General features: G+C 47.8%; 1 protein-coding gene and 1 long non-coding RNA gene across 3 annotated transcripts in view; one reads left to right on the forward strand and one right to left on the reverse strand.

The window, feature by feature from the left end:
* The window catches only part of LOC310842150, a 237583-nt gene that overhangs the window by 29335 nt on the left and 183945 nt on the right, over positions 1–24303 (forward strand). The gene's annotated exons all lie outside the window — the stretch shown is intronic.
* The window catches only part of EPHX2 (epoxide hydrolase 2), a 97221-nt gene that overhangs the window by 18763 nt on the left and 54155 nt on the right, over positions 1–24303 (reverse strand). The window contains exons 11-12 of the mRNA XM_083733464.1: positions 12069–12154; positions 10087–10198 (exon numbers count right to left, since the gene is read on the reverse strand). Coding sequence (XP_083589590.1) covers positions 10087–10198; positions 12069–12154 — 198 coding nt within the window. The remainder of the gene's footprint in view (positions 1–10086; positions 10199–12068; positions 12155–24303) is intronic.

Raw genomic sequence — 24303 nt, forward strand, 5'->3', positions numbered from 1 at the left:
TTTTCGTCTTGCGAGGCACCACTGTATCGTAATTATGGTAGGTAATTATATATATATATTTGGGCTAGTCAGCATTATTATAATATGCAATATAAGAACTGGAGCGCTGGCGGCGTTGGAGCAAAGCTGGACAGTTGAGCTGGAACAAGAGCATGTCCCCGACGGCCAGGAACTGGTTGGTGCTGCAATGCAAGAATCATTGTTGTTGTTGTTTAGTTGTGTCCACCTCTTTGTGACCCCCTGGACCTGGAACACCAATCAAGATGGTCAAAGGTCTGGAAACCAAGCCTTATGAGGAATGGCTGAGGGAGTTCCAAATATCTCAAGGAGCAAGCTTGTTTTCTCCTGTTCTGGAGGGTAAGATCTGTACAAATGGATTCACATATCAAAAAGGCAGATTCTGACAAAACCTTAGGAAGAACTTTCTGAGAGTAAGAGCTGTTTGCCAGTGGAACAGACTTCCTCGCAAGGTGGTGGACTCTCCTTTGTTTGCGGTTTTCAAGCAGAGGTTGGGTGGCCACCTGTCATGGATGCTTTAGCTGAGATTCCTGCATTTCAAGGACCAAATGACCTCTGGGGTCCCATCCAATTCTACTATTCGCTTGTTTCTTCTTTCATCTGTGATAATTGTTGTTGTTGTTTAGTAATTTAGTCGTGTCCGACTCTTCGTGACCCCCTGGACCAGAGCACGCCAGGCACTCCTGTCTTCCACTGCCTCCCTCATGTTCATAGCTTCGAGAACACTGTCCAACCATCTCGTCCTCTGTTGTCCCCTTCTCCTTGTGCCCTCCATCTTTCCCAACATCAGGGTCTTTTCCAGGGAGTCTTCTCTTCTCATGAGGTGGCCAAAGTCTTGGAGCCTCAGCTTCAGGATCTGTCCTTCCAGTGAGCACTCAGGGCTGATTTCCTTCAGAATGCAGAGGTTGGATCTTCTTGCAGTCCATGGGACTCTCAAGAGTCTCCTCCAGCACCATAATTCAAAAAGCATCAATTCTTTGGCGATCAGCCTTCTTTATGGTCCAGCTCTCACTTCCATACATCACTACTGGGAAAACCATGGCTTTATAATCATAAAGAACCCTTTAAGAGGGAATTTGTATGCTGCAGAAGTCAAATTGCTTTTTTTTCTGCTCCACTCTCAAATATCCAGGGGAGCGAATTGCACTCTGCCCCTTGGGCCCCAAAATTGTCTTATACACCGGAATATGTGGCATATATCAATTTCTGGCTTTTGGCAGTCAATCATGCTTATTCAGATGGTAGCTGCTTCCACTGCTCTACCTCAGAAGGTAGCTGAGGTATCTCCTTCATTGGAGCTTCTCAAGCAGAGGTTGGGTGGCCATCTGCCACGGATGCTTTAGCTGAGATGCCTGCATTACAGGGGTTGGATTGGATGACCTCTGGGTCCCCCTTCCAACTCTACAATCCTATGATTCTCTGAAAGTCCAACTAAGTGCCTGCGTTTAGGACCTGCGTTTCCTATCAGCACCATCCACTCTCTTTGCCTCCTCGCCTCTTGCCAGTAGGAAGGGCTGGCAGGGCCCTCTGTTTGAACAGCAACAGGCTCGCTGGAGCTTTGTACAGCTGCCGCCTGAGAAAAAGGGGGCAGTTTGTCTTCCTGTAATTTAAAGTGCTCTGTTGATTCCATTTTGTTTAAGCAAACATGGAGCAAAGGAAACAAAAGAGGGAAAACATGCATTTCCTGAGAGGCAAATGTCTCCACAAGGCAGCCCAGAAGTCAACAGAGCTCCACTTTTCAGTCTGTCTCTCACACGGGAGATGCTTCTGTTTTCAGGGCAAGAGAGCGCCACAAGTCTGGCCTCATTTGGCATCTCATTGTGGGAAAATGCAATATTTCCGTGGGGTGTAGGGAGGTGTAGGTGCCTTCTCTCTCTCCCCACCCCTCCACAAAAGGGCCTTCAAAAACTTTTTTTCCTGAGCTATGCAGTTCTGAAAATTTGCAAGCGTTTGGTAACATGAAAAAGCGGAACTAGAACTCTGGGACCATCCGAAGGAGCTTGTTGGAAGGTTCAGAACAGATGAAAGATAAAAGAAAGTCCTTCTTCACACAGCACACAGTTCAGCTATGGAACTTGCTGACACAGGAGCTCCAAGCTTAGATGGGCATTGGAAACCGCCCTGTGGTCTATTGGTTATATGAATATACCATATTTTTCACTCCATAAGATGCACTTAAAAAGGAAGGGGAAATGTCTGTGCGTCTTATGGAGCGAATGCGTGGTCCCTGGAGCCGAATTACCCAGGGGCGAAAAGCAGATCGTGCTTCTTCTTTTTTTTAGAAAGATGGAAGGGGGTGTTGAAACAAAGCTGCTGAGCAGCTGATCGGCAAGTGATCGGAAGGAGATAATGGACTCTAGAGATAAAGGAGGCTGCCTGGGAGCGGGGAGGTAAAGACAGCGAACTTGCAAGGAGAGGTGACAGTAATACTAAAACAAGCAATGAGGAGAGAAATTAGAAGAAAAGGAGGAACAAAAAACTGCTCCAGCTAAGGAAAAGACACTAAGGCAAACAAGAGGGAAGGGGGTGTTGAAAGGAAGCAACTGATCGGCAAGCGATCGGGAGATAAGGGACGCTAGCGATAAAGGAGGCTGCCTGGGAGGGGGGAGGTAAAAGCCCACGGATCCTCAGGATTATTGCATTGGATCACCCCAAATTCACCATCAGATCACATAGCATGTCCATGGCTACAACCTGCACCAAAAGAAAACCATGCACCCACAGTTGTGTGGGGCCACAATGGTGCAAACCACGGATCCACATGGATCCTCAGGATTTTTGCATTGGGCTACCCCAAACTCACTGTCAAATCACATGTCTGTGGCCACAGCATGAACCACAAAAATCATACATCCACTGTTTCATTCGGAATATTTTTTTTCTTGTTTTCCTCCTCTAAAAACTAGGTGCGTCTTATGGAGCGAAAAATATGGTAATCAAGATAAATAAATGGCTCTACAAGAGGATAAGAGAAGACTGTGGAGGAGAGGCTCCCAGCCAGTGCTATTTTTCTATACAAAGAGGTGCTGGAATGCACCAGGAACCCTTGTTCTCTTAAAATGGCAATGGCGCCGGCCTAAAAGGTGCCAGAACTGAGTTCCTGCTGGAAAAAAAAGCCCAGCTCCTAGTCAGGATGGCTCTGCTCTGCTTCTACTGCCCGAGGCAGAGATGTCTCTGAATCCCAGTTGCTGGAAACCGCTGAAGGGGAGAAGGTTCTCGTGCTCAAATCCTGCTTGCAAGTTTCCCGTGGAGTTATCTGGGTGGACACTGTGAGAACAGGATGCAGGAATAGATGGACCACTGGCATGATGCAGCAGGCTCTTCTTACAGTGTTAGGCTCGGTTGCCAACCCTGGGCGCTCACACCCCAAGTTTCTAGAGATCCGGCAGCCCTGCAAAGGTCTGCAAATTCTGCCCCTGTGCTTCTTGGAGTGCGCTGTTCGAAACAGTCTGCGCTCCTGGCCCAGAGACCTCCGACTGAACCATAGCAGCATTGTGTGAAAGAAACGTTCCTGCAGATCCAGGTATTTTGCATTCAGAGTGTTCCCTTTATCTACCGAACATGTTAAAGAAGGGATTAAAGTCGGTTTAATGCAGTTTGCTTTTAAAGAACTGGTTAACGACAACACTGAAAGAAAAAAAGGGGGGACACGCACAAAGCACTCTCCTGACATTTGAGATAACCAGGAAATCAATAAAAGTCAGATGGTGCCAGCAGCAGATTTTATAGCCCCTCATCACTCTGGGTTGACAGCGCCAGTCGGCTCCAATTTCCAATTGCCTGAATGCGGCTGGATTGTCATTCACTCCCTGTTCTCGGTGAATGATGGGTTCTTTCCTTGCAAAGCTAAATTGGATTACTGCTGTAGACTAGCCCAGCTGTGATTCAGAGCCCAGCTTCAGCACTAATTCTTCCCAACCCCACAAGCCAAACTGCTGATGAGGTGGGATTGCTGGCCATATAGAGCTTGGATGGGCACCGGGGAGCAGGAAAGAATTCTTCAAGGCCGTGGCCAGATCTACCAGCTCTGCTTCTTGAGACGTACACTTGCCAGGCCAGGAAATTTTTCCTCCCCTTGATGCTGGCCAGATGAGCCAAGATTTCTTGCCCCACTGCAGGCGTGCTGGGGAGCAAAACTGTGGAAAAGGAGCCCATATTGTTTATGACTAATTTTGCTAGGTTTGTAAATGTGTGGTCCCCCCCCCCCATGTTTTAACCTGCCTCGAGGATGGTTTTAACTATAGAAATGCGGCATACAGATAAAATTATGTATGTCTTTTTTTCTACTTTGGCGATCACTCATAGCCGAGTAAGATTGCCTCCCATGAATACAGTTTTAACAGTGAGTCCGTAAGTGACTGTGGAGGCCAATTCTGGATCCACACGTCCTTCCACAGTGGGGATACAGGTTTCTGGGTGAGAGTTGATCATGGTGAGGGTTCGTCAAATGTGCCTTCCTCTTAGCACGTTTCTCCCTTTCGTTGTGAGTTTGTATTTCTTCAAAGTTAATGACACCTTTGGTAGAAGGTATTCTCCAATTGGAGAGCTCACAGGCCAGTGTTTCCCAGTTGTTGGTATTTATACAACATTTTTAAGGATTTGTCTTGAGAGAGTCTTTAAACCTCTTTTGCTGTCCACCAGTATGGAATCATTCATCTTGTTTTTATTATTGCTTGTAAGCCGCTCTGAGCCCGGCCTTGGCTGGGGAGGGCGGGGTATAAATACAAAATTATTATTATTAGTAGTATGTCACTTTTCATTCTTAAGGTAGGAATAGAGCCGTTGCTTTGGAAGACGATCATCAGGCATCCAAACAACATGACCAGTCCAATGAAATTGATGTTGAAGAATCATTGCTTTGACACTGGTGATCTTTGCTTCTTCTAGTACACTGCCATTAGTTTGCCTGCTTTCCCAAGTGATGTGTAAAAAATTTTGAGGACACCGCTGATGGAATCTTTTGAGGAGTTGGAGATGGCATTTATAAGTGGTCCATGTTTCACAAGCGTACAGTAAAGTTGGTAGTACAATAGCTTTGTAAACAAGCATTTTGGGTTCCCTGTCAATGTCCTGGTTCTCAAATGCTCTGTGCTTCAATCGGGAGAAAGCTGCACTCAGAGAGCTCAGGCGATGCTGGATTTCGGCATCAATGTTGGCCCTTGTGGAAAGATAACTGCCTAGGTATGAAAAATGATTGACATTCTCCAATGTTACACCATTAAGTTGGATTTGTGGCACTTTGGAGGAGTTTTTTAGTGCTTGTTGGTGCAGCACTTTGGTTTCTTGGGTATGGAGCGACAGGCCGATTATATATGTACAGTGGTACCTCGGGTTAAAGACTTAATTCGTTCTGGAGGTCTGTTCTTAACCTGAAACTGTTCTTAACCTGAGGTACCACTTTAGCTAATGGGACCTCCTGCTGCCGCCACGCCACCGGAGCACGATTTTTGTTCTCATCCTGAAGCAAAGTTCTTAACCCGAGGTACTATTTCTGGGTTAGCGGAGTCTGTAACCTGAAGCGTCAGTAATCTGAAGCATCTGTAACCCGAGGTACCACTGTATGTACATATCTAGCTGGACACTAAGGGAAAGAAGATGGTGAACCAGGCAGGATTTTTCTCCAGTGCCCCTATCCAAAGCAAGCGGCAATATTTATTATTATTGATGTTGTGGATTTGAGGGGGGGGGTCAGTCTGGATGATGCCCTGAGTCCCTTCCCATTCTTGGGGTCCTACACACTGGGTGTAGTGGCATCTAAGAGAGGAGGTTGTTTCCCAGACAAGCTTCTTTGTAAGAGAACAACCTTATCTGGCTGCTTGAGTCTCCTCATCAGCATCCCGAAAGAATGAACTAGGTGGAAAGAGCTATCACTAAGAGATGGGGCCCTCCAGGCAAATTTGGGGGGGGGGCTTTCCAACTTCCCGCTTACTTAGCTTTGAGGTGAGAGAACAATAGCCTGAGTTTTGGGGTGTGAGCTGATCTGGAAGCAGACTGGAAGCTGAGACACAGAAACCTGCTTGCTCTGCACTGATACCAAAGCTGTTGCTATAGGAAAAGGAATGGCTTCTCTATTTTGGATTTGTTGTTGTTGTTTAGTCATTTAGTCGTGTCCAACTCTTCATGACCCCATGGACCAGGCACTCCTGTCTTCCCCTGCCTCCCACAGTTTGGTCAAACTCATGTTAGTAGCTTCCAGAACACTGTCCCACCATCTCGTCCTCTGTCGCCCCCTTCTCCTTGTGCCCTCCATCTTTCCCAACATCAGGGTCTTTTCCAGGGAGTCTTCTCTTCTCATGAGGTGGCCAAAGTCTTGGAGCCTCAGCTTCAGGATCTGTCCTTCCAGTGAGCACTCAGGGCTGATTTCCTTCAGAATGGAGTGGTTTGATCTTCTTGCAGTCCATGGGACTCTCAAGAGTCTCCTCCAGCACCATAATTCAAAAGCATCAATTCTTCGGCGATCAGCCTTCTTTATGGTCCAGCTCTCACTTCCATACATCACTATGGGGAAAACCATAGCTTTAACTATACGGACCTTACTTTTTCTGTTTGGAGGTAGCAAAGTGGGTGAAAGGAGAAACAAACCAGAAGCAGAAGTTGGGGAAAGCCTAGGAGGGGAGGGAGGAAGGAATACATAGTAAATGTTAAGAATTTGAGATGTACAGTGGTGCCTCGCAAGATGAAAATAATCCGTTCCGCGAGTCTCTTCGTCTAGCGGTTTTTTCGTCTTGCGAAGCAACCCTATTAGCGGCTTAGCGGATTAGCGCTATTAGCAGTTTAGCGGCTTAGTGGCTATTAAAGGCTTAGCGGCTTAGCGGCTAAAAGGCTATTAGCGGCTTAGCGGCATAGAAAAGGGGGGGGAGCGAATTTCCATAGGGAAATTCGTCTTGCGAAGTGCATCGAAAAACGGAAAACCCTTTCGTCTAGCGGGTTTTTCGTCTTGCGAGGCATTCGTCTTGCGGGGCACCACTGTATGTAATGAATGAAAAAGAAAAATGCTTCCCACGGACGCAAACTTTCCTAAGGGTGCAAAACTGAGCACACATGCGTGAACACACACACACACACACAAAATCAGTGCAAAGCGTTAGGGAAGAGGACAATTTGGGGGAGAAGAAGAGCATTTGCATAATAAACGCCAGCTAAAACAACCCTGGAAAGCAATAACCTTGAGCGGCAATTGGGCGATTTCAATAATTCATCCCTTTAATCAAAACTGCGAGCGAAGCAGGGTGACGACAAGGAAATGTACTTTGGGCGCCCAGAAATCACTTCCAGCTGGGTTGCCTCCCTCACCCTTCCTCCAAACACACACAGAGAGAGGAGAGGAGAGAAGAGAAGGCAGAGGCTGAACTCAGTCCAATGTGAAAAAAAGCTTAGGACCTCTTCTCCCCACGCAGTGAAGCTTTTCCCCAGAAGCTGCCAGCACGGGCTCAGCCCTTCCAACCAGAACCAGGGCCGGCTGCTTCATGCTGGCGAAGGCAAAACTGCAGCTTGCCACAGATGTGAGAAATAGATCTTTTCTGGCAAGGGAATAGTTTATCGCAGCGGGTTCTGAGGCCAAAACAAATCTCTCGCTCCAGAGCCAACACAAAACCAAAACCTCACATAAAGAAAAAAAAGCCTTAGGAAAACTTGAAGGTTGCAAAACAGGATGCCTAGTGGTCAGAGGGCCAACTGAGGGTGGGAGGGAAGTAGTTCAGTAGGGAGAGCAACATGTTGGAAAGGCTGATGGGAGTTGTAGTCCAAATCAATTTTTTTTTGGGGGGGAGGGCACCAGCTTTGCAAAGGCTGCTCTACAGAGCGCCTTCTCTCTCTCAAATTCACTTCCAGCCTTGCTAATACAAGGACTATGAATTTTCCCTTTATTCCTCTTCTCAGCCTTAAAAATGGATTTGGAGTTCTGGGTCGTGCTAGGAAGACTATCTTGGTTTCTGAGAGATCATCTCACTCCCTTAGATACCCAGTGGGGGGGCCTGCTGCAGAAACCATCCTATCAGGAGGTCCATTCCAAATAATAATAATAATAATAATAATAATAATAATAATAATAATAATAAAATTTATTTATATCCTGCCCTCCCCAGCCAAAGCCGGGCTCAGGGCGGCTAACAACAATAAAATAGTACAAGATTCTAAAATCATTTCATTATAAAATTAATTCAAATCAAATTCAATGCAGGATTTGGGCTCTTTGTGCTAGTGGCATTAAAACTTTGGAACTCCCTCCCCTTGAATATTAGACAGGAGCTGCTATCTGAGGTCCCTCCCTTTGCTTCTGCGTCCCAGCATGCCTCTGGGGATGCAACATCACATCATGCAGAAAAGACTGAACGGAGGGCATTCAGCAAACGTTATATTTTCTGAGAATCCTCCGGGAAAATAATCTCTCAAAGGACCTGTTGATGGCATTTTACCATTGTACTGTGGAGAGTGTATTAACTTATGGTCTCTGTGTGTGGTTTGGGAGCTGCGCGGTCAGGGAAAAAACAATGCTGTCCAGGGTTGTAAAGACTGCGGAGAGAATAACTGGGTGCACTCTTCCCACCTTGGGTCAAATCTACGCTTCCAGGTGCAATAAGAAAGCTGCAGAGATAGCGCAGGATAGTGCGCACCCCGGAAATGATCTCTTTCAGCTTCTGCCTTCTGGAAGAAGGTCCAGGGTTATAAAGACTAGGACTAGCCGCCTGAGAAACAGTTTCTATCCAAATGTCATTTTGGTTTTAAATGCAGTGTAAGGAGTCTGTATGGGAGTATATTGCATTTAATTATGGGGTATCAGAGTTTTAGGGGGCTAACCAGGCTGGGATAGCAGGCTTGTTGGTTTTTGAATGTCTGATGTAGATTTTTTTCAATTTCGTTGTTCTGTATGGGAAAATGACAATAAAGATTATCGTATCGTATCGTACTCTTGCAGGCCTGAAACAATCTGCAGACAAAAAACTCATCCCTAAAAATGATTCATAACCAATCAACTCATGGCAGGGCACAAGAAAAGTGTGATAAAACTCCCAAGATCAAAGGCGACAAAACAAATGGCCAACACAGAACCAAGAGCTACATTTTGGGCTTGCACAAGAGTTTTGCTTCCTTTGAACCATTGCAGTGCCCTGAGCACACTAAATGCAGGAAACTGACAGCAGCTGAAGCCCAAACTGTCTGTGCTGCATATCTTCCAGGGTGGGAAAGAGGAATCAACCGACACTCTGGCTCTTGGGAGTCTTGCAGCCTAAAAGGGGTGCCAGAGAGGAGTCTACCCACTTTGCTTTTCTGTAGAATTTTTAGGTCAGCGCAGGTTGGGCTCAGGATGTAATAGAACCACAGAATTGTACAGCTGGAATATGCAGTTGTCCCACAGGGGAATCGAACCTTGGCGTTATCAGAACCACGTTCTAACTAACTGAGCTATCCAAAAACCTCAACTGCAATCACGGGTTTGGATGGCACACTAAGCCAAACCTGGGTTAGTGGCTGCCCTGAACTGACCTTACAGGCCTGGAGAGGAGCAGAACGGCTGCAAACTCCTCCTCCTCCTTGAGAGCCAACACAATTGCAGTGCCACACTAAACCATGGTTTAGCGAACAGCAGAAAATGAACACCAAACCATGGTTTGGCGAACAGCAGAAAATGAGCACCAAACCATGGTTTGGCGAACAGCAGAAAATGAACACCAAACCATGGTTTAGTGTGTAGCACGATGTGTGAATGGAGGCTCTGCATGCTCAGGTCTCAGAGCCCTCTTCAGGTAGGCATGGATAGGAATGCAACCTCAGCTCCTGTAATTTGTCGGTGAAGCGAAGCCTCTAGATTGGACTGGCCTTCTGCCCTTGTGTGGTCCACTACAGACCAGGATCCTCCATATGGTCCAGTTCAGGGTCCAGTTCCAAAGATGAACAGCAGACACCTTGGATTAAAAACAGAATACCTACCCCAAGTCTAGATTCTGGCACAGCTTCAACTGGACACCAACACGGTACACGTCACCAACTTCCATACCCTTACACTTCCTTGCAGGGGGTTGGACTAGATGACCCTTTTCAACTCTACAATCTTGATCTTATGATACTTACTGGCTCCTGGAAGTAGAGCTGATAATCAAAGACAGGTATGGATTCAATCCTTTTCATCACATCCACTGTGGGATCTGAAGGCTTGTAGGGCGTATTTAACCCAGCCACTGCCCTGAAACATTTCAGAAAGAAGCCAGAAGGCAGTGTTAGTCTGTGGCTGCAAAAAGCAACAGTCTTCCGGCATCTTAAACATTTTAAATAAATTTAGTTACGACCCCTCCCGAGACAGATCACTGCTCTGGCCAAGAAACCCTGCTCTTGATTTTGAACACAAAGCTTTGGCTTGATGCATCAAGGACTGGTCACAAGCATAACAAGTGGTGCATGCTCTGGTTATCTCCCGCCTGGACTACTGCAATGCACTCTACGTGGGGCTACCTTTGAAGGTGACTCAGAAACTACAACTAACCCAGAACGCGGCAGCTAGACTGGTGACTGGGAGCAACTGCTGAGACCACATAACACCAGTCTTGAAAGACCTACAGTGGCTCCCAGTATGTTTCCGAGCACAATTCAAAGTGTTGGTGCTGACCTTGAAAGCCCTAAATGGCCTCGGCCCTGGATACCTGAAGGAGCGACTCCACCCCCATCATTCAGCCCTGACACTGAGGTCCAGCGCCAAGGGCCTTCTGGCAGTTCCCTCACTGCAAGAAGTGAGGTTACAGGGACCCAGGCAGAGGGCCTTCTCGGTGATGGCGCCCGCCCTGTGGAACGCCCTCCCACCAGATGTCAAGGAAATAAACAACTAACTGACTTTTTTAGAAGAGTTCTGAAGGCAGCCCTGTATCGGGAAGTTTTTTATGTTTGATGTTTTATTGTGCTTTTAATTCTGTTGGGAGCCGCCCAGGGAGGCAGGGGGAAACCCAGCCAGATGGGCAGGGTGGGTATGTATGTATGTATGTATGTATGAATGAATAAATAAATAAATAAATAAATAAGGTCAGGTTCCCCTACTTTACATGTTTATTCTGAGCAAAGCACAGAGGTTTGGACATAGCACCCTGGGAATCATTTGCTAACACCACTGCCCAGGTAAGTTCAAGATACTAATGCTATTTTGTTAGGTGTGCTGGGCCCAGGGGTTAACCCAAGCAACGCGGTCCGGGTCCGGTCCCGAATCCAAGGATTCCACGAGCAGTCAGTCCAACAGGGCCAAGGCAGGAAACCAGGCTAGGTCAGACATATGGTAACAGGCAGGTTCCAGCAAGCAGCAATGTTGCTCCTGCAACCTGGGGCAGGGTCCGGCAGCCTTTTATCTCTGTCAGGATAACGGCCGGTCCTGATCCCCCGGCGACTCACCTCCCTGTTTCGCCCAAAGGCGAGCACTCCTCCTGCGAGTACTCAGGTCTCTCCTTCTCTCAGACCTCAGTCTCTGCAGCTCGGGAGACGTCGGTGGGTTACTAGACCCAGAGGCCGCCTCAGCCTCCCCTGACCCAACCGGTAGTGGAGCAGCTGTAAGTGATGGCCCAGCTGGAGGCAACGAGGTCATCCCCACATCTGGAGCCAGGGCAGGCTCAGGCCCCTAACTCGGCCCAGGTGGTGTTTGTTGCAGGGGAACCTGTGCAGACTAGGGCTCTTCAGAATCAGGCCCCAGACTTGGTTCAGATGCCACCTGAGGCAGAGGATTCGGTGTGGACCGAGACTCCTCCGGTTCCGAGTCCGAGTCCCAGGCCATCAGACACAGGAAGCTTCCTCACCCCATTGGTCCATCAAGCTTGGTACTGTCCACACTGACCAACAGCAGTTCTCCATGATTTTAGGCAGGAGTCTAGTCTTCCAGCCCTACATGGAAGTGCCATTGGGGACTGAACCCGTGACCTTCTGCTTGCAAGGCTTGCCTGCTGAGCTGCGGCCCTTACCTTCCCAATGCTGACTTATTTTTTTCTCTTAAGTTGTGTGCATGGTGGAGGTTGAGAGGAACCGCTAAATATGTTGATTTCCCTTAGAACTAAAAATGCTGCACAAACGCTAATTCAACTCACCTGACTCGTTCTGGGTAAAAAAGAGCCATGTGCCACACCGTGACACCGCCCCAGTCGTGGCCGATGAAGGTAGCTTGGGCGATGCCCTGAAGGAGAATGGAAAAAGCAGTGAGCTGACGCAGGGTTCAGAAGCTCTCCGTCCCAAAAGTGCAAGGCATGCTTCCTGCGCTGCTGCTCTTCAAGCAGCAATATGCAACTTAACGGAAGGTATAAAACTATAATAATAATAATTTTTTATTTATACCCCACCCATCTGGCTGGGTTTCCCCAGCCACTCTGGGCAGCTTCCAACAAAATATTAAAAACAATACAGCATCATACATTAAAAACTTCCCTAAACAGGGCCGCCTTCAGTTGTCTTTTAAAAGTAAAATAGTTGCTTATTGCCTTGACATCTGATGGGAGGGCGTTCCACAGGGCGGGCACCACCACCGAGAAGGCCCTCTGCCTGGTTCCCTGGAACCTCACTTCTTGCAGCGAGGGAACCGCCTGAAGGCCCTCGGCGCTGGCCCTCAGTGTCCGGGCAGAACGATGGGGGTGAAGACGCTCCTTCAGGTATACTGGGCTGAGGCCATTTAGGGCTTTCAAGCTCGGCACCAACACTTTGAATTGTGCTCAATGAAGATCTTTCAGGACCGGTGTTGTATGGTCTCGGCGGCCGCCTCCATTCACCAATCTAGTTGCTGCATTCTGGATTAATGCATTCTGGATTAATTGCAGTTTCCGGGTCACCTTCAAAGGTAGCCCCACGTAGAGCACATTGCTGTAGTCCAAGCGGGAGATAACCAGAGCATGTACCACTCTGGCGAGACAGTCCGCAGGCAGGGAGGGTCTCATCCTGCGTAAACAGCTGCCCTGGACACAGAATTGACCTGCGCCTCCATGGACAGCTGTGAGTCCAAAATGACCCCCAGGCTGCACACCTGGTCCTTCAGGGGCACAGTTGCCCCATTCAGGACCAGGGAGTCCTCCACACCCACCCGCCTCCTGTCCCCCAAAAACAGTACTTCTGTTTTCTCTGGTTTCAACCTCAATCCGTTAGCCGCCATCCATCCTCCAACCGCCTCCAGACACTCACACAGGACCTTCACCGCCTTCACTGGTTCCGATTTAAAAGAGAGCTGCTTTATATATGGACAATTCTCGTTTTCTTTGGGGGTTCCCTACATACATAAGCCCACTCTGCTCTGCCCCTTTATGTGATGTTTTGGGGCTACTTCCAGCCTCGGCTCTGTGCAAGCAATCACATGTCACTCGGACGTACTTAATATCAGAATTGCCTGTACTGCGGCAGCACAATTATCTTTTGCGAAAGGAAAGGCTCACGAGTCTTGGGCACAGATTAAAAACAGTTCATCGTCACCTGGTAAAGCTGTTTCTGGATTGCACCACTTCAGGCGGGCCTGAATCTGCATGGAAAACCTCCCTTAAACACTGAAATTTAAGCTCTGAGCATAGAACGGGGTGGGTGGGTTTATCAGTTTCAGTTTCTCATTTTTCCTGTCTTAAGAGCAGTTCTCTGCATTTCCGCATCAGTTTGTGAATGTGTTTTGTTTTTAAGTGCTCGTGAAAATTCATGCCAATATGCACATCTTGATATGCAGTTTTGCCTGTTGTACAGATTTTTGCAGGGCGTTCCCCCCATTGTATTGCATTTTTCCACATAACTTCCACTAATATGCATGTGAATGCACATTATACGCATTTTCGGTACACATTACTTGGGCTGGAGAACTGAATCGCAAAATTCGGAAAAGCGCAAATTTTGCAAGATGGCTTTGTTTCAGTTGTTGTTTAAATTTGTATACAGTGGTACCTCGGGTTAAATACTTAATTCGTTCTGGAGGTCCGTTCTTAACCTGAAACTGTTCTTAACCTGAAGCACCACTTTAGCTAATGGGGCCTCCTGCTGCCACTGCGCCGCTGGAGCACGATTTCTACTCTCATCCTGAAGCAAAGTTCTTAACCTGAAGCACTATTTGTGGGTTAGCGGAGTCTGTAACCTGAAGCGTATGTAACCTGAAGCATATGTAACCCGAGGTACCACTGTATACCACCCTATAGCCACACGTCCCATGGTAGTTCACGTGGGTTATTTCATTAAGTGTGAATTACTTAAGCTCACCTTTGAATGCAAACTGGATCGAATCTCCCCCCAGTCCCTTGACTGGAATGTTTCTCTTGGACAACTATGTGCCATGATAATGTCTTTTGTTTATAGTACAAGACACCATTCAGTCCTGTAGACCCCACCCCCTGCCCCAAAGTTTGTATGGTACAGTCCAAGAGTCTACCAGCATGTGATGAGCCCTTTTGCTTAGACCAGCCCACTACGAAAGAGAGAAGGGGAGATACACCTAAGGAGTGCTCAGTCCCGTAAAATATGGCTTCCAGAAAAACAAACTCTGCCCTGGGTTGAGGCTCCAGACCAGTTTGTCTTTTTACGCTGGCCCAGAGCCAGGCCAACTCAGAGGGGATGCCTTGCCAAATTATCTTGAAAAGGGAGTGGGGCGAGGAAAAAAAAAAGCTAAACTCCAAATTCCAAGCATCCAAGCCCTCTCTTAACTTGAAAGGGCCATTCTGGCTTTTAAGAGCCATCTGTTTGCTCAAGATACGGCTTCATTCGAGACACAGCTTGCATCCACCAACCCTTTTCCTCGCTTATTCCGAAAGCCCGTGGAAAGGAGACTCACCTTGCTTGCTCTTTAAGTCCTAAATTAGCCCTGGCAAGAGGCAAGCTCCTTTGGAGTAGGTTGGCTCAGCCTCAGCGGCTGCCCAGGGAGGCCCCCACCGTCCGCAAAGGGCTGCGTCTTTCATGGAAACAGCCCTTTCTCCCTCACCCCACATCTGATCCCAAACAGAGCCTGCCAATGCCTGCCTTGCTAATCTACGTTTTTCAAGCCCTCGGGAGTGGGGTGACTGTGCTTTTCAACTTTTTCTTAAATGACCCGGAGTCAGGGTGGTGTCCAAATATGCTGGTGCTACAAAATCGTTTGGGGCGGTAGAAAGGGATTGCGAAAGGCTGCCTCTAAACCGAGCAATAAAATGGCAAGTGTGGTTCTGTGTAAGCAAGTGTCAAGTGTTGCAAAGTGGAGCAAAAAAATAAATAAATCTTAACTTCACATGTACGTTAATGGAGTCATAACTGGTAGCAACTCACAAGGAAAGAAACCTTGGGATTGCAGTGAATAACTTTTTGAAGATGTTGGCCCAGGGCTCTTCCTTATTATTCATGTTTTATACTGTTGCATCAATTAAGTGTTTTAAATCTGTTGTTAGCCGCCCTGAGCCTGTTTTTCTGAACCGGGAAGGGTGGGGTATAAATAAAATTTTATTATTATTATTATTAATCCTTGTTCTGATGCTGGCAGTTCCTTCTCTGTACTTAGGTAGTTGCCAAGGTAGCTAATCCAGCATAGAATCAAAGGCGGTTCCTTTATCCTGGGCCAGACTATTTGGCCACCTACCCTAGCATTGTCTATTTCCACCTTCCCTAGCCTGAAGTTCTCCAAAAGCTTGGGATTGCAAATCCCATCAGCCCTGGCAAGCAAGGACAAAGGTCAGGGATGATGGGAGTTGTAGTCCAAGACATGGGGGTGGGGGTGGGGGGGGGGCGGGCGAGGCAAGCTGTTCTACTCTGACTGGTAGCCATTCTCCAAAGGCTAGAACAGAGGGAAGTTCCCTCCCCACCGGCAATCATCTACTTGTTACTTTTCAAAAAACAAGAAATGCTGAAGGCCGAACCTTCTGCACAAAAAGCATATGGGCTGCCACCAAATCACAGCGCCTCCCTTGATCGTTCAAGTCCTGGTTCTCTTCCCATTGCAGCAGCAAGCAACGTTTTAGCAAGCAGACATTTGAATGACGCAGTGAGATAAACCAGACACGCGATCGGCTTTGCCTTTATAAATGCATGCCTTTGATGCATGCCTTTTTTTTGAAGCAAAAAAAAAAAAAAAAAAAAAGGACCCCTGGACGGTTAAGTGCAGTCAAAGGTGACTATGGGGTTGTGGTGTTCATCTTGCTTCAGGCCGAGGGAGCCACTGTTTGTCCGCAGAGAGCTTTCCGGGTCATGTGGCCAGCAGGACTAAACCGCTTCTGGCAAACCAGAGCAGCGCACGGAAACACTGTTTACCTTCCTGCGGGAGCGGTACCTATTTATCTGTTTGCACTCTGATGTGCTTTCAAACTGCTAGGTTGGCAGGAGCAGGGACCGAGCAACGGGAGCTCACCCCGTCGTGGGGATTCGAACTGCCGACCTTCTGATCAGCAAGCCCTAGGCTCTGTGGTTTAACCCACAGCGCCACCCATGTCCCAGATACCATCCTAAAGGTAAAGGTAAAGGGACCCCTGACCATTTGGTCCATTCGTGGCCGACTCTGGGGTTGCGGCGCTCATCTCGCTTTATTGGCCGAGGGAGCTGGTGTACAGCTTCCAGGTCATGTGGCCAGCATGAGTAAGCCGCTTCTGATGAACCAGAGCAGCACACGGAAACGCCGTTTACCTTCCCGCTTGAGCGGTACCTTTTTATCTACTTGCACTATCATCCTAGATGGCTTTAAAAGAGTGACGGAAACCAGATCGCACAGAAACACCGTTTACCTTCCCACTGGAGCGCTACCTATTTATCTACTTGTGCTGGTGTGCTTTTGAACTGCTAGGTTGGCAGTAGCTGGGACAGAGCAACGGGAGCTCACCCCGTCGTGGGGATTCGAACCCCCGACCTTCCGATTGGCAAGCCAAAGAGGCTCTGTGGTTTAGACCACAGCACCACCCGCATCCCTTACCTTTGTCTGAAGCAACAGGGCGTGTGAGCATGTGTTCCTTATAAGTTAAGGAACCACATTAATCCAACCTGCGCTGGATTAGCAACTGATAGTTCGGAAGAGAGACAAACGCTTAGGAGCTGACAAACAGCTGGTGCCTGACACCCTGCACAAGGACACACACAACCCTTCACACATGCACGTCAGCTGTAGGATAGGCGCCCAGTGCATCCCCCAGCAAAGAACAACGGAAGGAGCAAAGGGTTCCCTGTCCTGTCATTCCAGCAGCTTCTCTCAGCCCGCTTTGGGTTCTCAGCCTCTCCCTGGGAGCCAAGGCTTCTTGCTTCTGCCTCATCAGCAGTCGCTGTCCCAGCCTGGCGTGGCAAATTCCGTTTAACTGAGCAGGCTCCTTTGCTCAGCCTCCTGCACGAACCGCACAGGCAGCTGGTTAATGAGATGGCAGCGGCTTCTGCTGCAGCAGCAGAAAAAGGAAGGAAAATCTAGGATTGCTGGGGGAAGCAGCAGCAGCAGCACGGAGGTCTGGCCTGGAAGATGGAGGGTTTGCGCAACAACAGGCCAGGAACAAGGGCAACCGTAGTAATAATCACAGGAGCAATGCCTTAAAGTACCGTATTTTTCGCTCCATAGGGCGCACCGGACCATAGGGCGCACCTAGTTGTTTTTTTTGGGGGGGAATAAAGAAAAAAAACTCCCGCCAGGCTCCGAAGGCTTGCGGATAGCTGCCCGAAGCCCGGGGTGTGCAGTGCTGCGCTCCCTGGGCTTCGGGCTGCAGGCTGCTATCCGCAAGCCTTGGGAGCCCGGCGGGCACTCCCACCGTGCTCCGAAGGCTTGCGGATAGCTTCCTGAAGCCTGGATTCGCTCCATAGGACGCACACACATTTCCCCTTCATTTTTGGAGGGGGGAAATGCGTCCTATAGAGTGAAAAATACGGTACTTGGCATTGCAGGGGAGGATATTAACAGACAGGATTGTAAATTGTTTTTAGATGCAACAACGGCAGCAAGAATATTATCGGCACATAAATGGAAACAGGAAGAATTACTGACGAAATAAAAGTGGCAAATGAAATTAATGGATTATGCAGATTTAGAATCCAGGAAGGATTCGAAACCTGCGGGACCAGAGATTCTTGGAGGACTGGAGTAAATATTTGAACTATTTGAAAAGCAATTGTAATAAACAGATTACGCTAGTAGGACCGCAAGAAGTTCTGTAAGGAGGAATGTGTGAAATATTGCAAGGAAGACTATGAAGAAAATTAGGAGTTAAGGACAATTAAAAGCAATAGAGAAATTAATAGAGAAATTAAGAAATGCAGATTAAGTGATAAGGAATGGAAAATCTTCAGAAGTAGTTGACGGAAGTATAAAATATTGTATAAGATAAGAATGTATATTAAATGACTGTTGGAAATGATATGTTAAAAAATTAACAAAAATGCATATAAAAAAGAGAGAGAAATGCAAAGCACGGACACTTTGGGTGGTTTCGTTCTGCAGGGCTATTCCCACATGCCTAAGGGATATGTGATCTGATATGTTGCCTGCATGCAGCCCATTGCAAGCGCTCAAACCTGCCAATTTTTACAACCAGTCCTGAAAATTTGAAGAACTCGAACCCCAATTTTCCAAATACTGCCCCCCCTCCAGGGATGGTACCACTGATTTTCTGGGAGCCACTGATCCACACTGATGGGCACCAGGTTGCAGGGATTCAGGCCTTAGCGCTACTTGGAGGTGTCACAGGGACTGAACCAGGGACGTTCCTCATGCAAGGAAGATGCTCTACTGTTGAGTCACAGTTCTCCCCCTTGTGTCAAAAGACAGGAGGGCACTGAGCCTTGTAGATGTAGCTCCCAATACTGGACAGGCTATTGGCTACGCACATAGGGACCCAAATTTGCAATTATTGTTTTTAAAATAAGGGTGGTTGGGGAACAGCAGCCCCCCAGATCTACAAAACTTCAGCTAGCAGACTGATGGTCCGCAACGGTGGGGCTGACCCTGGGAAGAACAGTGGAAACTCAAATACCATTTTTTAAAAAAGGAATGTAAGAGACAATCTCCTTCTGGCATTTTAGTTTCAAAAACCTTTCATGAGGCTTCTTACGCTGCCATCGCCGCAGCAGCTGAAAGGCAGTGTTAATTGGATTTCTCATGGGCTTCTGTAGTGTCACAGAAAAGGCTGAAATCTAAGCTCTCTTATCAGTCCGGGATCCTCTGCACAGTGGCTTAGTCTCTGCATCAATTATGTGACCATTTCTCCATTTCAGACTCTGGCAGGCAAAAAACACCACTCTCTCTCTCACACACACACACCCAACACACACACACAGGACTGTATTTCTGCCACACGCCCCCCCCCCGCCACCTCCAGAGTCATGGATCTAAAGAATATTCATATGGATGGAAAATTAACAAATTGCACAAAGCCAAGTTCAGAGAATAAGGGACCAGCCGGGGCAGCTAACGCTGATTCTCTCCCCAACGCAGAAGCTGCTGCGCACTCAAAGCTCTGCTTTCCCCATCACAAGAACAGAACAACAGCCCTGCTGGATCAAGGCAGTGGTCCATCTAGTCTAAGCATCCTGTCCTGAGAATGGCCAGCCACATGCCTGTGGGAAATCTGTAAACAGGACGATAGCATGCTCCCATCCCGTGGCTTCCAAAAACTGGAGCCCTAAATGGCCTCGGCCCAGTATACCTGAAGGAGCGTCTCCACCCCCATCGTTCTGCCCAGACACTGAGGTCCAGCGCCGAGGGCCTTCTGGCGGTTCCCTCCCTGTGAGAAGTGAGGTTACAGGGAACCAGGCAGAGGGCCTTCTCGGTAGTGGCACCTGCCCGGTGGAATGCCCTCCCACCAGGTGTCAAGGAAATAAACAACTATCTGACTTTTAAAAGACAGCCCTGTTTAGGGAAGTTTTTAATGTGTGACATTTTGATGGAAGCCGCCCAGAGTGGCTGGAGAAACCTAGTCAGATAGGCGGGGTACAAATAATAAATTATTGTAGTTGTTGGTACATATTCAGAGGCATCAGTGGAAGAGATGAGCCCCATGAAATCTGGCTTACAACGCGTAGGAAGATAGTCATTCCTCGGGTTACAGAAGCTTCAGGCTGCATTTTTTCGAGTTATGGACCCGCCGAAACCCGGAAGGACCAGAACAGGTTACTTCTGGGTTTCGGGGGCCGCACATGCGCAGAAGCGCTACATCGTACTTTGCGCATGAGCGCCAAATCATAATCTGCGCGTGCGCAGACACACCACTGCAGGTTGAAAAACGCTGCGGGTTGCGAACATGCATCCCACACGGATCACGTTCGCAACCCGAACGTCCCCTGTACAGCAAAAGGCTACGTCTTCTGTTGCACAGATTCAGCCAAAGGGTTATGTAAGAATGCAAACAGAGCTTGCTGAATCAGGCCAGTGGCCCATGCATTCCAGAATCCTGTTCTCACAGTGGTCAACCAGGTTTCCTTGAAATAAGAATTTCAATTGGCGAGCCAGCCAGCCAGTTACCAACACGTGCAAGGAATGTTTCCATTTGAAGGGCAATGGTTTAAAGGCAACAGGCACACCAAGCAGGGTTCATAAATTTATTTCGGGATCCCCTCTCTGGTCATGGATTATCTTATAACACCCTCAATGGGAAATCTGTGAGTAGGACCTGAGCACAACATTCTCCCCTCCTGCCGTTTCTAGTTGGTGCCTGCAGGACATAGGCTGAACCTCTAATTTGAGGTTATTTTATGCTTCATTTAAATAATAGTAATAAACGCATGCAAACTCCACTCGCCCCAGGTAGGGCCCTACTGTTATAAACAGAGGTCTCTGCATCTGGGCAACACTCCAAACTGGGATTGCAGGAAGGAAGAACAAAGGTTTTGATGTTTGATGCTGTGTTTTTATTATGTTGGAAGCTGCCCAGAGTGACTGGGGCAACACAGTCGGATGGGCAGGGCATGAATAAAATTATGATGATGGCTATTAAGCTGGTCCAAGAAACTATCTGAAGAGAAGAATGTTTTTAGCATGTGTTTTGTACTTTTATATAATTTTTTTTATGTTGTGGACCACTCTGAGATCTGCAGATGAAGGAGTTACACACAAATATAAATAAATAACTAAATCAGTAAAATAAACAAGAATGCGAGTGGCGTTCTGGTTGCGATAGTTCTTGCTCTTGCAGCCGAGGCTTCGAACCCCCAGAGATGCATCACACAATATTAATTAAAAGCCACAAATGCATTTGCAAACAGCTGAGAGCTGCTCAGAAAAGAAGAGGGATTTGCTCTCCCAGCTCAGGGAGTTGAACAAACAAGCCACATTAATTAGCGGGCTAATTATTAGAAGACTAAAGAAAGATTTTTCTTATCTCATGTGTGCTATCTTAGGAAGCAAAGCAAGGAGAAACTCTTTCGACTGTCGTTTAGCTTAATGGACGACCTTTACAACGTTGAAAGGCAGCATATAAATGTTTTAGACAAACTCAGCTTGGTGGGGGCACAACCCACATATCCAAATGTTTTTTTAGCATCGTGCATCTCACAGGATGGACAGATTAAAATAAAGGAGGAGTTTACCAGGAGTGCATTGTTCTAGATTACTCCCCTCCCGGGATCAAAGTCACGGGTCTTAACTTTCCTCCGTAATTATTTCCAGGCAGCAGATGGCGCACGGGACGTTTAATCAGCAAGCAAATTAAGCAAACACCTCCCTGCAAGCAGGTCGCTCATGCCGATTTTCATAGTTAGAGCTTATGGAGTACTTACATGTTCAAAGCCCTGCCCTGGAAAGTTAATTAAATCTAAAGCTGGCTCCTGCCAGAGAGATTTTGCTTGATGGAGGAGGCAAGCGGGTTAGCAAAGATAAGGAAAGAAAGTTTGAGGGAAATGTTGGTCCTCTTTGTGCAGCGGGGAGCGCAGCACACCAGCATAAAGACGGGAGACTTCCTGTAGCGCATGTCAGAGCATGCAGGAGCCTCCAGAGTGGGGCAGCTATGGTCGGATGGAGCATGCTGAAGGAGAGTCTGACCAAACACCAGGAAGAAGAACTTTCTGACGGTAAAAGATGTTCAGCAGTGCAATGGATTCCCTTGGAAGGTGCTGGACTCTCCTTCATTCAGAGGGTTTTCAGCAGAGGTTAGAGGGCCATCTGCCATGGATGCTGAGACCCTCCCTGCCCGCGGACTGTCTCGCCAGAGTGGTGCATGCTCTGGTTATCTCCCGCTTGGACTACTGCAATGCGCTCTATGTGGGGCTACCTTTGAAGGCGACCCGGAAATTGCAATTAATCCAGAATGCGGCAGCTAGAGTGGGGACTGGGAGCAGCCGCCGAGACCAACACCGGTCTTGAAAGACCTACATTGGCTCCCAGTACGTTTCCGAGCACAATTCGGAAACGTATATAAAGAAATCGCTCTCGCTCAGCCGGTCCCAGACTCTCAGCATTGCGGGCTGAATGTACAAGCTTCTCTCCTTGCAACACGTAATGCGAGGCCTGCCGGAGAAGTTTACAAGAGGAGGCATGGCATGGAGAAAACCGAAAGGGGGAAATATTTTCTCCCTCGCTCGTAGGACTAGAACTCATGGATGTCCAGAGATGGTGAAGGTGGGAGGTTCAGGACAGGCAAAAGAAAGTCCTTATTCACACAGAAGAGAGTTTACACTGGTCTTGACAGATCTGCATTGGCTCCCAGTATGTTTCCGAGCACAATTCAAAGTGTTGGTGCTGACCTTTAAAGCCCTAAACAGCCTCAGTCCTGCATACCTAAAGGAGTGTCTCCACCCCCATCGTCCACCCCACTGAGGTCCAGCGCCGAGGGCCTTCTGGCGGTTTCCTCACTGTGAGAGGCCAAGTTACAGGGAACCAGGCAGAGGGCCTTCTCGGTGGTGGCACCCGCCCTGTGGCACACGTTACTATTTTACACAACTATTTTACTTTTAAAAGACAACTGAAGGCGGCCCTCTTTAGGGAAGTTTTTAATGTTTGATGCTGTATTGTTTTTAATATTCGGTTGGAAGTTGCCCAGAGTGGCTGGGGAAACCACCTTGTACATTACCCTTCAGGTAATGTAACTTTCGGGTTGTGAACGCAAAAAACCTGGAAGTGCATACTTCCGGGTTTTGCTGCGCAGATGCGCAAAAGCAATTCCTCATGTTGCAGACTTTTCGGGGTATGTACGGACCCCTGGAACGAATTAAGTTTGTATCCAGAGGGTCCACTGTATGCAAATTAAAAGTGAAATGGGGGGGGGGAGGAAACGAAGAGCCCTGCTGAATCAGCCAATGGCCCACCTAGTCCAGCATCCTGTTCTAACAGTGGCTAATAATAATAATAATAATAATAATAATAATAATAATAATAATTTATTACTTATACCCTGCCCATCTGGCTGGATTTCCCCAGCCACTCTTGGCGGCTTCCAACGAAGATTAAAAATACAATAAAACTCCAGACATTAAAAACTTCCCTAAAAAGGACTGCCTTCAGATGTCTTCTAAAAGTCAGATAGTTATTTCCTTGACATCTGATGGGAGGGCGTTCCACAGGGCGTGCGCCACCACCGAGAAGGCCGTCTGCCTGGTTCCCTGTAGCTTAGCTTCTCGCAGTGAGGGAACTGCCAGAAAGCCCTTGGAGCTGGACCTCTGTGTCCGGGCTGGACGATGGGGTGGAGAGGCTCCTACAGGTATACTGGACCAAGGACGTTTAGGGCTTTAAAGGTCAGCACCAACACTTTGAATTGTGCTCGGAAACATAACCAGATGCCCCAAAGGGAAGCCCACAAGAAGGATTCGAACACAAGAGCAACTCTCCCCTCCTATGTTTTCCAGCAACTGGTATTCAGAAGCATTGCTGCCTTTTCCTGCGGAGAAAAATGTAGCCAAAGAAACTGCCCCCACCTCCTGTTTCATTTTACACAACACAAGCAATAATGATCAGAGCCCCGAAGGCTTGTAAAATCATCTCCTCCCTCAACTTTCCACGCTGCTTCCTCACTGCTCAAAGCTTGGCATTTCACGGAGAGGGCAAAAAGCAATTTAAAGTTGGTCTAGGCTTTTCAGAGCTGCCTGGGTCTGTGCTTTAGGCCTTCAGGAAAGCAATGAAGCACTGTTTTTTTTCTCCTGCAAACTATGAACCATCCTTAGGAAAGCAGGCAGCTCAGCCCAGCACCGAAAGAGAGCATATTAAGCAGCTATTGATTGGGCAAACAAAGACCATCAGAATTGGGGTCAGGGGGCCGAGAACAAAAGCGCCTCGGCAATTTTATTCCTGTTTGCCGCGGAGGAAATTCAAATAACCTCAGCAAAGCCAGAGACGGGGTTTGGGGTGGGCAGCAGGAGTTGGGCAACAGCTGCATCCAAAGGTGAAGAAAAGAACAGAGCAGGAAGGAAACTAGAACTCTCTTGAAATCCTTGAGGAGGATACTTTGGTACCTTGGCTCTCGA

Source organism: Podarcis gaigeae (assembly GCF_964106915.1).
Source record: "Podarcis gaigeae genome assembly, chromosome: 3".
Taxonomy (NCBI): Eukaryota; Metazoa; Chordata; class Lepidosauria; order Squamata; family Lacertidae; genus Podarcis; species Podarcis gaigeae.